General features: G+C 40.1%; 1 protein-coding gene across 5 annotated transcripts in view; it reads right to left on the bottom strand.

Annotated features, from left to right (window-relative positions):
* The window catches only part of LOC109931643 (zinc finger FYVE domain-containing protein 16-like), a 70,829-nt gene that overhangs the window by 36,307 nt on the left and 21,841 nt on the right, over positions 1-12,681 (bottom strand). For 3 of the 5 annotated variants that reach the window (XM_048595170.1, XM_048595171.1, XM_048595169.1), the window contains one exon: positions 4,017-4,199. The exons of the other annotated variants lie outside the window; for them this stretch is intronic. In XM_048595170.1, the coding sequence (XP_048451127.1) occupies positions 4,017-4,199 (183 nt within the window). The remainder of the gene's footprint in view (positions 1-4,016; positions 4,200-12,681) is intronic. 5 annotated transcript variants of the gene reach the window in all.

Consider the following 12,681-nt stretch of genomic DNA (forward strand, 5'->3'; position numbering starts at 1 on the left):
GAGGCAGCTCAACACCATCTTATTCAGGGTAATGAAGCAGCATAATGAGGCAATAAATGCTGGCATAGCCAGGAAGCCCACATTCCCAGGAACAAATGAAAAAAAATAAGAGTTATTCAATAAATCGGACCTTTGCTGATGTTGCCCACATCTAGAATTCAAAAAAAAACTCAAAAAAGGATCTTAAAAGTTTGTTAACGAAGGATCAACCCTCTGCTCAACTTTACTGTGCATTTACCGGGATCACAACATTTTATAATTCCCTGTTAGATTTAAGCTTCATTTTTATGCTCATTAATCAATAATATGAAATTCAGTTGTGATACAACACACCTTTGATCACTTCCTAACAGACCCATACCTCTGGTGGGGAACCTTATCCACCAGTTTTATTGTGATTTGGTGATTTACAGCAGAAATATAATCATGCAGCACGATCAACTGAAAGAAATGGAATTACATCCCCTAATATGTGCACCAACTGTAGTACAACTCTGTAATGTGATTCTTGTGAACAAGCAATGTGTACGCGTTGTTTGCAATCAGCAGCAAATAGAGTACAACACGTCTTTGTCAGCAGAAACAAATTCAAAAAGCTGCTGTAAATTTATATTGAGAGATAGAATAGTCCTATCAACTCAATTCAGACACTTGAAACCAGACACTGAGCATGGACACACAGATGTACTATATTAAACATGCATCAAGCAGCTCTGCTTTCCTAGAACAGACAGCAGCACAATCTGTTCTGTGCTCAAATGCTCTTCAGAGTCCCCTTTCCTCCTTTTAACCCACCATTTTTAAATAAGCTTTTAGTTTCAGTCTTAAAATTGGCTTTATGTGGCACAATTGTAAATTTTGCTTGATAACAGACTATATTATCACTGTAATGCACTGTAACATTTTGCTACATTAAGGTGCTACATAAATTTGTTCTTGTTTTCTTTCTTCACCAGGTGTTACAGGCTGTTCACTTCCTCCCTCTTCATTATCCAAGGCCCCAACATACCTTCCAGGTGAAGCAGCACTTTACCTGCACTTCACTCAATCCTGTGTACTGTATTCGCTGCTTACAATGTGGTCTCCCTACATTAGAGAAACAAAGTGCAGACTAGGCAATCCCTCTGCAGAACACCTCTGCTCTGTCTGCAAAAAGGACCCTGACCTTCCAGTTGCCTGCCACTTCAACACACCACTGTGTTCACTGGCCAACATCTGTCTCAGGCTTGCTGCAGTGCTCCAGCAAAGCTCAGCTCAAACTGGAAGAACATCACCTCACTTTGCACTTGGGGATTTTACAGCCTTCTGGACCTAATACTGAGTTCAGTAGTTTTTTGGTTTGAGGCACCTTCTCCCATGTCCTTACCCAAACCTCTACACACTAGGCCTTGTCACCACACAGGCTGCTACCACACACAATCTATTGTCAGCCTCTAATGATCCCCATTTAGCAGCTATTCATTCTCCCAAACTGACCTTTCACCGCTTCTTTTCCTGTGGAACTGTTTTTCTCTCTTTGAGCTCTACCTCCACTTATCATTGACTATTTCCCCCTTTCCCATCATCTGTGCAAGTAACAACCTTTCCCTAGCTACCATCAGTTCTGAAGAAGGGTCACTGACCTGAACGTTGACTGTTTTCTCTCTACAGATGCTGCCAGACCTGCTGAGCTTTTCCAGCAATTTGTTTTTGTTTCTCATTTCCAGTATCCACAGTTCTTTCGTTATTTCATTTAAATAAAAATTAAACACTGGTACAACAGAGGCACTTGTGTGATACTTCAGAAGAGGTATTAACACACAACATACTGTGCTCCCTGATCTGAAGACAAAAATGAAAGCAAAGGTGTTTTGTTGGTCAGCACTCCTCACTTTACTGATTATCAAAACTTTTAAAAATACATAAACAGCACCATGTCAAGGTGGGAGACTTGAAAATGAATTAAAATTGGCTTAGATTCGAGACAATAAAACAGTATTTTGTGGAGAGAGCAGTTACTTCCTCCTTTGTATAATGATGGGTGAACTGGATTTAAGACAACTTGATACAATGCCTGAAATGCCACTGCATTTGCTACTTGGCCTCCTGGACGGTGTTCCAACTTTTAATTATACGCACTTAGTATTGGAGTACTAAATTTAGCTTGACCCATGCCTGGCACTGCCTTGTACTCTTTAAGTAGACCTAACAGAGATTTGTGGTCTGTTATTATGACAAGGTGTTCGTTGAACTTCCTTACTCCAAATGTGACAGCAAAACCTTCCTTCTTTATCTGGGTATTTTTACATCCTGCATTAGCCAAAGTCCTTGATGCATATGCTATTGGGCATACCTCACCGTTGGGCCATCTATGAGCTAATACTACCCCAATGCTACAGGGAGCATCGCATGTCAACACCAGATCTCACTAGGGATCACAGTGTGCCATCATCTTAGAGGATGACGGCTGGTTCATCACTTCCCTGAAAGCTATTGCTTGGCTATGCTGCAGGCTGACTTACAGTCCCTTTGTTCAGGATACGTTGTGAGTGAGACTATATAATTGCATTCACTCAAGTGATGTTCCTCAAACTCAAACGGACTAGCAAGGGCGTCCACTTCCATTGGAATACCCTGTAACTCATATGCTCCACTTGTCGCATTTTCCAATGTTAAAACCAGTTGTTGATCTTGTTTGAAAACCAGGTGGGCTTCAGCAAGTTGGTTCCTTTGCATGGTTAATCATCAACTCTTGTTGCCATTGGAATAACTTTAGAGAGGCCGGTATCCCTTAACCAAGTCACCCTTTATTTACACGTGGAGAGTCCTTAACACTGATCCAGTTCCCCCAATGCGAGCTTTCAGGATGAACTGGATGTTTGATACTGCCACACCTATCTGCTAGCCAGGGCTCCCTGATTGGTTGAGATTAATAGCCCCAATTAGGGAACTCATTCTATGATGTGCACTTGGCTGACCTCATTACAATCACTACAATACCTGTAGACTTTCTAAGTTGATTCAGATGAACGAACTTTCTGACAAATTTTGAAAGCTAACCAACTGTGTAATATGTAATAGCAAATTAAGAAATATAATTAAAATCCAAAGCAACAAAGTTTTAAATCTTCATTTTCATCTCGTTATTCACATCATTGTTTGTAATGGACAACAGCAGATCAAAGTCTCTTAGGCAGAGAGAAAATTGCAAGAGGAAACAAATTGCCCAATTTTTATATTTTCCACACAACAGCCTCGAGGCATTTTTACGTCTAACATAGGCAAAGCTAGAATTTGATTTTTGGAAGATGATGGTAAAGAACACAGACAATGTGGATACATCTTATCTTGTTTTGTGACATAATGCTGTAATGAAATCAACCAGATGCAACACCATCTTTCCATGAAAATAAAAATGATGCACTCTCTTTGGATTTAAAAGGCAGAATGACTGACTACTTATCCCATCACTAAGAACATGCCTTTTAAAATAGGGAGCTCCAATAGAAAACCATGATTTCTTCTCACAACTCATTGAACTCTAGTTGACTTCATTCAGATGAAGGTTTCCCCTCTTTTTGCTGATTGCAACAATTCTCCAATGGTCATAAATTGAACTGTCTCAATCTAAAACCTTATGACCCTGAACACAAAGGTCACCATAAATTAACAAATAGGTAGTGGCTGGTGTATGATATGTATGAATTCATACTACTAGTCAAGAAAGTCTTTTGAGGTAGGAATTAAATTAATGTTGGAAAATCAGTGAATTGCTTACTCTGTACTTGCCCTGATTTGTAGTACTTCAAGTTGACAGTGATGCAAACAGAAAGAGAAGGTGCTTCATACTTAAGCAGTAATAGACTATTTGAATAGAATATGCCCCTCCCAAAGAAAAAATAAAGGTCTTGCAATGAAATGGAAAGTACTCTCAACAGCAAATGAAATGAAAACCAAACATAAATTTTTCACATTATCTGTTTCTACGAGACAAATGAAGTGAAATCTAATAAAAACTAAAACAAATCAACAAATACCTGTGCTTGCGTTTCTTGGGTGTTTTAGTACTGAGACTGGTACCATGACAGTGGGGGGAGGGGAGTTGAGGGTGCCAGATGCCTGAGCTTGCTGCAGAGGTGGAACTGTGGAACAATATTCTGATGGGATATTAGGGTTAGGGCTTGGACCAGTTGGACTCATCATAGTCTTAAATGCTTGAGCTGCAAAAGACCAAATAAAATGTGCTAGTTTATGAACAATTGACCTGAGACTATCCAACAGCTCCCAAAAATCACCACACAAAATGCTTCCAGCAGTCATTCATATTAATACATTGAATCAACACTAAAGCTGAGGTTTAACTCATTCAACTGATGTTGAATTCAGAACATATACAAAATCAAAAATGATACAAATTTAGGTTCCAATGGTAACTTGACTTGCTATACTTGAATAGTACCAAAATCTAACTTAGACTGGAAAAAAAAGGAAGTGGTAAGCAAAGCAGAAATAAGCTGATAAAAAGGGTTTAAAAGATGCTAGTTGAAAAAGCTCACTTAACATCTTACACAGGCTTTAGCATTTTTCATCCAGCACTTTAGCACCACACTATTATATTTCGGTTACAATGTAGTCATATTATTCATAATTTACTTTGTACAAATTAATCCTTTTTACAGTACAGAACTTGAGTACTGCTGGAAGCAGATATTTTGTCAAGGCTTTTCGTTTTGGACTCATCAGAACATTAACAAGAATAGCAATGTAAAAGAACAGCATTTTATACTGCATGAGAAGAATGTGCTCGTTGGTTGCCAAGTGGATTTAGAGTCATGCAGCATGGAAACAGACCCTTCAGTCCAACTCTTCCATGACGACCATGTTTCCTAAACTAAACTAGTTCCATTTGCCAGCAATTGGCCCATATCCTTTTAAACCTTTCCTATTGGATTTGATTGGTAGGCAGTTAGGCTGTTGGCAGAGATGTTGTCAAGTAAAATGCATCAGTTCATGGTGACTGACAGCTAACTGTCAAGATTTATTTAAATTTTAACTCACAACACTGACTTAATTGGTCAAGGCATTGCATTGAAAATGAACCAGAGGATGTCTGTAGCCTAGTATTGTTTTGACTGAACAAAATATGTCCAGTTCTGGTCACCCTGCAATAGGAAGGATATTATTAAATTGGAGCGAGTTCAGAAAAGATTTACCATGATATTGCCAGCACTGGAAGGTGAATTATAAAGGAGAAGCTGGATAGGCTGGGGCTTTTTCACAGGAGCGTAAGAGGTTGAGGGGAGATCTTCTAGAGGTTTATAAAATCATGAGGGGCATGGATAAGGTGAATCGCAAAGATCCTTTTCTTAGGGAGGGCGGAGTTCAAAACTAGAGGGCATATTTTTAAGGTGAGTAGACAGATTTAAAAAAGGGACCTGATGGGCAACTTTTTCACACAGAGGGTGCTCATATGTGGTATGAACTGCCAGCCAAAGTGATAAATACAGGTACAGTTACAACATTTGAAAGATATTTGGATCGGCAGATGAATAGAAAAGGTTGAGAGGGATATGGGCCAAGTGGGACTAGTTTAGTAAGGGAAACTTGGTCGGCATGGACTAATTGGACCAAACGGTCTGTTTCCATGCTGTATGTCTCTATGACTATATTCTGTACCATCACCTCTCGCCCAGAAAAGTGCCTAGTCTGCTACAGAATACCCTGGAAGAATAAGTTATTCAAACATTTGAGCAACAGGCAAAGCTAGCTATTTCATGTTGCTAATATGCAGTAGCAACACAGCAGTGTTCACCACTAAACAACTGCTGTCAAGTCATAAATCCAATCACACAAGTGAATAATGTTGTACATGAATTTCAGAAGAGCACTGATGCTAATATATGTATGCCTTATGCCCCAAAGAGACACAGATCATATCAGTTTGGCCCTTTGGCTGTTCATAACAGGCAAGGTACTGATTGTACCCAACCAGCTGTTGCTTGCAAACTTAAAAGGGTGTTCAACACTTGATTTGATTGCACGGCTGGATAGCATTTGCTGAATAATCCTGAGTGTGCAAGGATTTAAGACAGTCAAACCAATTTTGGATCAAAAGCTAGGGTTGCAGTGTCATGTACTGGAAGATACACAGCTCCCTGCTCTTTGCAGACATAAAGAACATGTAAACACATTGCACCTGTTCCAACTTAAAATAGGTGACAGTCATTCTCCCATAGGGCAATGCCTTCACCAATCACAAATCAACCTGTCTGGCTGAAATTAAACAAAGCCTGGCAGTTATCTGCTGCTATCAACGAATAGGTGCATTCTTCATGGAAATGTCTCTTCCAATTACATTCCACATGCCAATCAATGCACTCTTCTCATCTAGTATAACATGTTGCTCCTCTTTACATTGGTATTCTTGTGAATGTCCTGACAAGTGCAAGACAAAAAGCTTGAACAAAATCTGTCTTTTCTCAGGAACACTTTATTGTATTTTTTGACTAATTGGCAGTGGATTAATTGAACTAACAAAACATGAACTTGCAAATGATACATGCAACAGAATGGAAACATTTTCAAATATTTTTTCTCAACTCAATGATTACAAAATGAAAAGCAAAACCTATATATGTACCAAAAGGGGGAGTAAGTATGAGCTCCAACTTTGCCCTAGCCCTTCTGAATTCAGGAAATTTGTGACCATCTACACACAATTGAATTTTCTTTTCCACATTTCCTCAACTTTCTTCTATCTTCTCAGGAAGGTGTGACCACAGGTCACTTCAGTTTCAAGAAGTAAGAATCTATCAGTTGACAGACTACTCAACTGTGGAAGCACTGCAGTAATTAGTTATCATTACCCAGCAGCCATGTTGCTGGGCTCTGAAAAAGGTTACCGATCTTTAACATTTACCCCTTTATCTCCTCCTTCTACAAGTGCTGTTGATCAGTACATTCTTGACATTTTCTGTTTATCATTCATTATGCAAGAGTCACCAATTACACCAATAATAGAATCATAACTAATTATTTCCTTTGCTTTGTGGCAAAACATAACAGGCACCAACGTCATTACTGTCCCATCTGAGATTAGCAAGCAGCACATATCTAGGGTATATCCATAGCATTCCTACAGTGTGGAAACAGGCCCCTTGGCCCAACAAGTCCACAGCGACCCTGAGCATCCCACCCAAACCCAGACCCTTGTAACCAAATCATCTACACATCCCTAAATACAATAGGCAATTTAAGCATGGCCAATCCACCTCATCTGCACATCTTTGGACTGTGGGACGAAACCGGAGCACCTGGAGGAAACCCACACTGACACGGGGCGAATGTGCAAACTTCACAGACAGTCACCTGGGGTGTGGAGGGTGGAATCGAACCCAGGCCTCTGGCGCTGTGAGGCAGCAGTGCTAACCACTGAGCCACCATACTGCTCAACATGAGACATTCCTGGGTCTAACAAAATACTCCGTCAGGCAGTATATTCACCCAGAATCCTCAGTAGAAAGAGCTTATTTCGAGAAAAATCTTACACTTTTCCAGGTTTTTGAAAAATAATTAAAATCCCCAACACTCTCTCTTATACATACACAAAGACAATATGAAGCATAATTTCCAATCATGGAGGGTATAGGAAAGAAAAGCAACTTTGACATTCCTTTCCTGCGAACTTGGATGGACTAACTAGAAAAAGTTTCATTTTTACAGGAAGTTGCAAAAATTGAATAAAAAAGTGAAATACTGCAGATGCTAGAAGTCTGAAATCAACACTGAAAATGCTGGAAAAACTCATCAGGTCTGGCAACATCTGAGGAGAGAAAGAGTCAATGTTGAGTCTGACACGTCTTCTTCAGAACAGACTTAAGCTTTTGTTTCAAAATTTACTGAACTCCCACTTTCCTGTGATTGGTACCAGCATTTCTAAGCTGAACATCATTTAATCACAAACAATTGTGGCAATTGCTTTAATAATGTGAATTCAAAATAAAAAAAACCTCACTTATAACTAGGTAGGCCCACTGAAACTAATGTAAGGCATTAAGAATTACTAACTTTTTCCCCCCCCCCCATTTCCATGGGATCCCAGCAAGGCCAGCATTGAATGCCTGTCCTTAAGTGACCTTGAAACTGGATGCCTCTCTGCACCATTTCAGAGGGTAATTAATTAGATTTAGCTACATTTCTATGGGTCTCGAGTCACATATGGGGTAGACCAGAATTTCTTTCCCTACATTAATGGGCCAGAGGAGTTTTTTTTAAAATCAACAATTGATGATCTTGAGACTATTACTGATTCCAGATTGATTAAATTCTACCAGCTGCCATAGTGGAATTTGAAGACAATTCCACAGAACACTGACCTGGCCTCTGGATTATTCATCCAGTGACATTACCACCACACCATTATTTTCCTCATTGTTAAAAATTTGATTCTCACATTAACATTTAAGAAGATTCTCTCCATATGTTGATTGGCCATGCTGAATTGCCCATTGTGTTCAGGGATACACAGGCTCGGTGGATTAGGCATTGAAAATGCCGGATTACTAGAATAGGGTAAGGAGGTGGGTCTGGGTAGAATGCTGTTTAGAAGTTTGGTGTGAACCTGATGGGCCGAGTGGGCTGCTTCCACACTGCAGGGATTCTATGATTCTATGTTTTTTTTCCAAAACTTACTGGTCCAATTTTCATTCATTACCGTTACTGTTTTTGAAGAAAATTTATTCTCCATCATTGGAATATTGATGAACCTCAGCAAAACTTCTGAAGTTTCAAAGAGGAGTCATACTAGACTCAAAACATTCACTGTTTCTCTTTCCACAGATGCTGCCAGACCTGCTGAGTTTTACCAGCACTTTCTTTTTATTTTATATCTTCAGCATCCACAGCACTTGGCTTTTATAGACATAATTGCAGGTTTGGTGTAGATGGTACAGATTGAGAAAACTAACATGGGCTGGTAGTCAGTTCGGTCTGCACCTCAAGCAGATAAATATTAACTTCACATTCACTATGTGGACTGTGTGAGAAATTCAATCTGAGTTTGGATTTTATAACTGAAAAGCAGTGGAAAATTTTCTTTAGCTCGTAGCTAGTGGAAGAAATCTACAGTGCTCCTTATTTTCCTTTTGTCAGCAGTCAACAGCATTAGCTTTCAAAACTGAGAGAAGGCAGCTGTCTATCTGAACATCCTTCCTGAATCTAATTTGTCCAATCCAATTAGAATTTATAGGTTTCCATGTGATTGCCCCTCTCTTCTAAATTCAAGTGAGTACAGTGACAACTGACACAATCTCTCCATAGAATCAGTCCTGCCATCCTAAGAATCAATTTGGTAAACCTTCCCTGCATTCTTTCAGATCTTCAGATTCAGAGATCAAAACTGAAAAAAATTCCAGGTGTCGCCTTACCAATACCTGTACAACTGCATCCTTGTTCCTGTACTCAAATCTTCTTGCTATGAATGTTAACGTACAGTTTTGCCTTCTTTGTTATCTGCTGCATCATTGATGAATGAGGACAACCAGGCCTTGCTAGACATTCTCCTCTCATTTTTCAGCCCTTCAAATAATATTCTGTCTATCTATTTTTGCTGAAGGATGACCTCTTATTTATCCATAATTTACTGCATCTAAAAATGCACTTGCCCAGCGTGTCCAAATCACACTGCAACATCACTGCATTCTCTTCAGTTCCTCCTTCCACCCAGCTTCGAGTCCTGCAAATCTGGAGATACGACATTTAGTTTCCACAGCAAAATCATTAACACATATTGTGAATAGCTGGGGTTCTAGTAACAATCCCTGCAGTGCCCCTCCTAGTCAGGGCCTCCCATTCAGAAAAAAACCAATTTATTCCTGGTCTTTGTTTCCTGTTTGCTAACAAATTTTATAACCATTTCAATACACTACTCCCAATTCCACGTGCTTTAACTTTACATGTCAATCTTTTATGTTGTGATCAATAATCCCCAAGGGATCTCTCACAACTATATGACCAATTATTGTTTTCTTGGTGCAGAGTAAGACGGGAGTTGCATGACTGATGAAAGAGAATGTTGTAGTTTCACGAAGAGAGGATATCTTGGAGGGCTCATCCGGCGAGGTGTCATGGATAGAATTCTGGAATAAGAAAGGTGCAATCATGATGATGGGGTTATCCTGTTGGTCTCCAAATAGCCAGTGGGAGATAGTGGAACAGATTATGTAACAATGTAAAAACCACAGGGTTTGTTGAAGTGAGTACTTCCCAACATTGACTAGGATTCCCTTAGGGCTTAGATGGGCCAGAATTTGTTAGGTGCATTCAGGAAGGTTTCTTTAAACAATACGTGAATAGTCCAACTGAGGAAGGGGCCATACTAGACTTTGTATTGGGAAATGTGCCTGGCCAGGCGATTGAAATTTCAGTGGGGAATCATTTAGAGAACAGCGATCATGTTCTGCAAGTTATTCGAGTGTTATGAAAAAGGATAAGACTGGTCCTCGAGTGCAAGTGCTAAATGGGAGGAAGGCGAATTACAAAATTATTAAGCAGGAACTGGAGAAATTAAATTGGGAGCAGCTGTTTGACGGTAAACTCACATCTGACATGTGGGAGTCTTTTAAAGGCCAGTAGATTGGAATTCAGAACCAGTATGTTCCTGTGAGGATGAAAGACAAGGACGGCAAGATTCATGAACCCAGGATGACAAGATATTGAAGGCTTAGTCAAAAAGAAAAAGGAAGCATATGTAAGGTTTAAGAAATTGAAATCAGAGAAGGCCCTCGAGGAATATAAAGAAAGCAGGAAAGAACTTAAACAAGGAATCAGGAGAGCTAAATGTGGTCATGTCCTTGGCAAGTAGTATTAAGAATCCCAAGGCATTTTATACATATATTAGGAGGAAGAAGGTAGCTGGGAAAGGGTAGGTCCACTCAAGGACAAAGGAGGGAATTCATGCATGGAGCCAGAGAAAGTGGGTGAGGTCCTTAATGAGCACATTGCATCAGTATTCTCCAAGGAAAAGGACATGGATGATGGTAATATTAGGGAGGATTATGTTGATATTCTAAGGTATTTCAATATTAAGAAGATGGTGGAGTTGGGTGTCTTGAAAAATAGTGAAGTAGATGAGTCCCCAGGGCCTGATGGGATCTATCCCAGGATACCAAGACAGGCAAGAGAGGAGATTGCTGGGGCCTTGCCAGAGATCTTTGTACCTTCTTTAGCCTCAGGCAAACACCTAGAAGACTGGGCAATAGCCAACATTTGTTTAACAACAGCAATAAGGATAATTCAGAAAATCATAGGCCTGTGAATCTTACATCAGTGGCAAGGAAATTATTGGAATAGATTCTTAGGGACAGGATTTACTTGTATTTGAAAAAGAATGGACTTATTATGGATTGTCAGCATGGCTGTGTGTGCGTGTGTGTGGGGGGGTGGGGGGGGTGGTCTTACAAATTTGATTCTGTTTTTTTGAGGAAGTGATGATGATGGTTGATTAGGATAGGGCAATGGATGTTGTCTAGATAGACTTTACCAAAGCATTTGAAAAAGTCCTTCATGGTAGGCTGGTCCACAAGGTTAAAGGACATGGGCTCCATGGTAAGCTGGTACATGTTGGATAAAACATTGGCTTGGTCACAGAATTAGTTGTGGAAAGGTGTTTTACTGGTGATCTGTGACCAGTTGTGTTCTGCAAGGATCAGTGGTGGGACCTCTGTTGTTTGTAATATATGTAAATGACTTGGATGCAAAACTAAGTGGTCTGATCAGTACGTTTGCAGACGAGAAAATTGGTGGATTTGTGGATACTGGGGAAGATTGTCCAAAGGATACAGCACAATAGAGAGTTGGAAAGTTGGGTGTAAAAATGGCAGATGGAGTTTAATCCAGTCAAGTGTGAGGTGATGCATTTTTGGAGGTCATATGCAAGAGGGAAGTATACAGTAAATGGCAGGACCCTTAGGGGCGCTGACACAAGAAGAATCTTGAGTACAAGTCCAATGCACCCTGAAAGGGTGGTAAAAGGCGGCATATGGTATGTTTGCTTTCATTGCCTCAGAGGATTGGGTATAAACGTTGGCAAGTCATTATGCAGTTATATAAAAAAACTTTAGTTATGGCCTCTTTTGAAGATTGTGTACAGTCCTGGTTGCCACACTGCATGAAGGATATGGGGACTTTGGAGAAGGTGCAAAACAGGTTTACCAGGATGTTGCCTGGATTGGAGTATATTAGCTACAAGAAGTGGTAGGACAAACTTGGATAGTTTTCACTCAGTTGTCAGAGGTTGAGGGCTGACCTGATTGAAGGATATAAGATTATGACAGGCGTGCAAAGGGCGGATAATTGGAGTCTCTTGACCAGACTGGAAATGTCAAATACTAGGGGGCATAAGTACATGATCAGAGGGGAAAAGTTTAAAGCCTGGAGCATTGAAGGTTGAGGCATGAACTTGGAGGTTTATAAAATCATGAGAAGCATGGAGAGGATGAATAGCTAAGGTCTTGTTCCTAGGGTAAAGGAGTCCAAAACCAGAGGTTTAAGAAGAGAGAGGAAAAGGTTCAAAAAGGACCCGAGGGGTAACTTTTTCACGCAGTGGGTGGTTTGTGTACGGATGCTCTATTAGGGGAGGTGGTAGAAGCAGATATGATAGCAATGTTTAAGAGGCATCTTGACAGACACATGAACAGGCAGGTA

The sequence above is a fragment of the Rhincodon typus genome, chromosome 3, assembly GCF_021869965.1.
Source record: "Rhincodon typus isolate 14 chromosome 3, sRhiTyp1.1, whole genome shotgun sequence".
Classification (NCBI taxonomy): Eukaryota; Metazoa; Chordata; class Chondrichthyes; order Orectolobiformes; family Rhincodontidae; genus Rhincodon; species Rhincodon typus.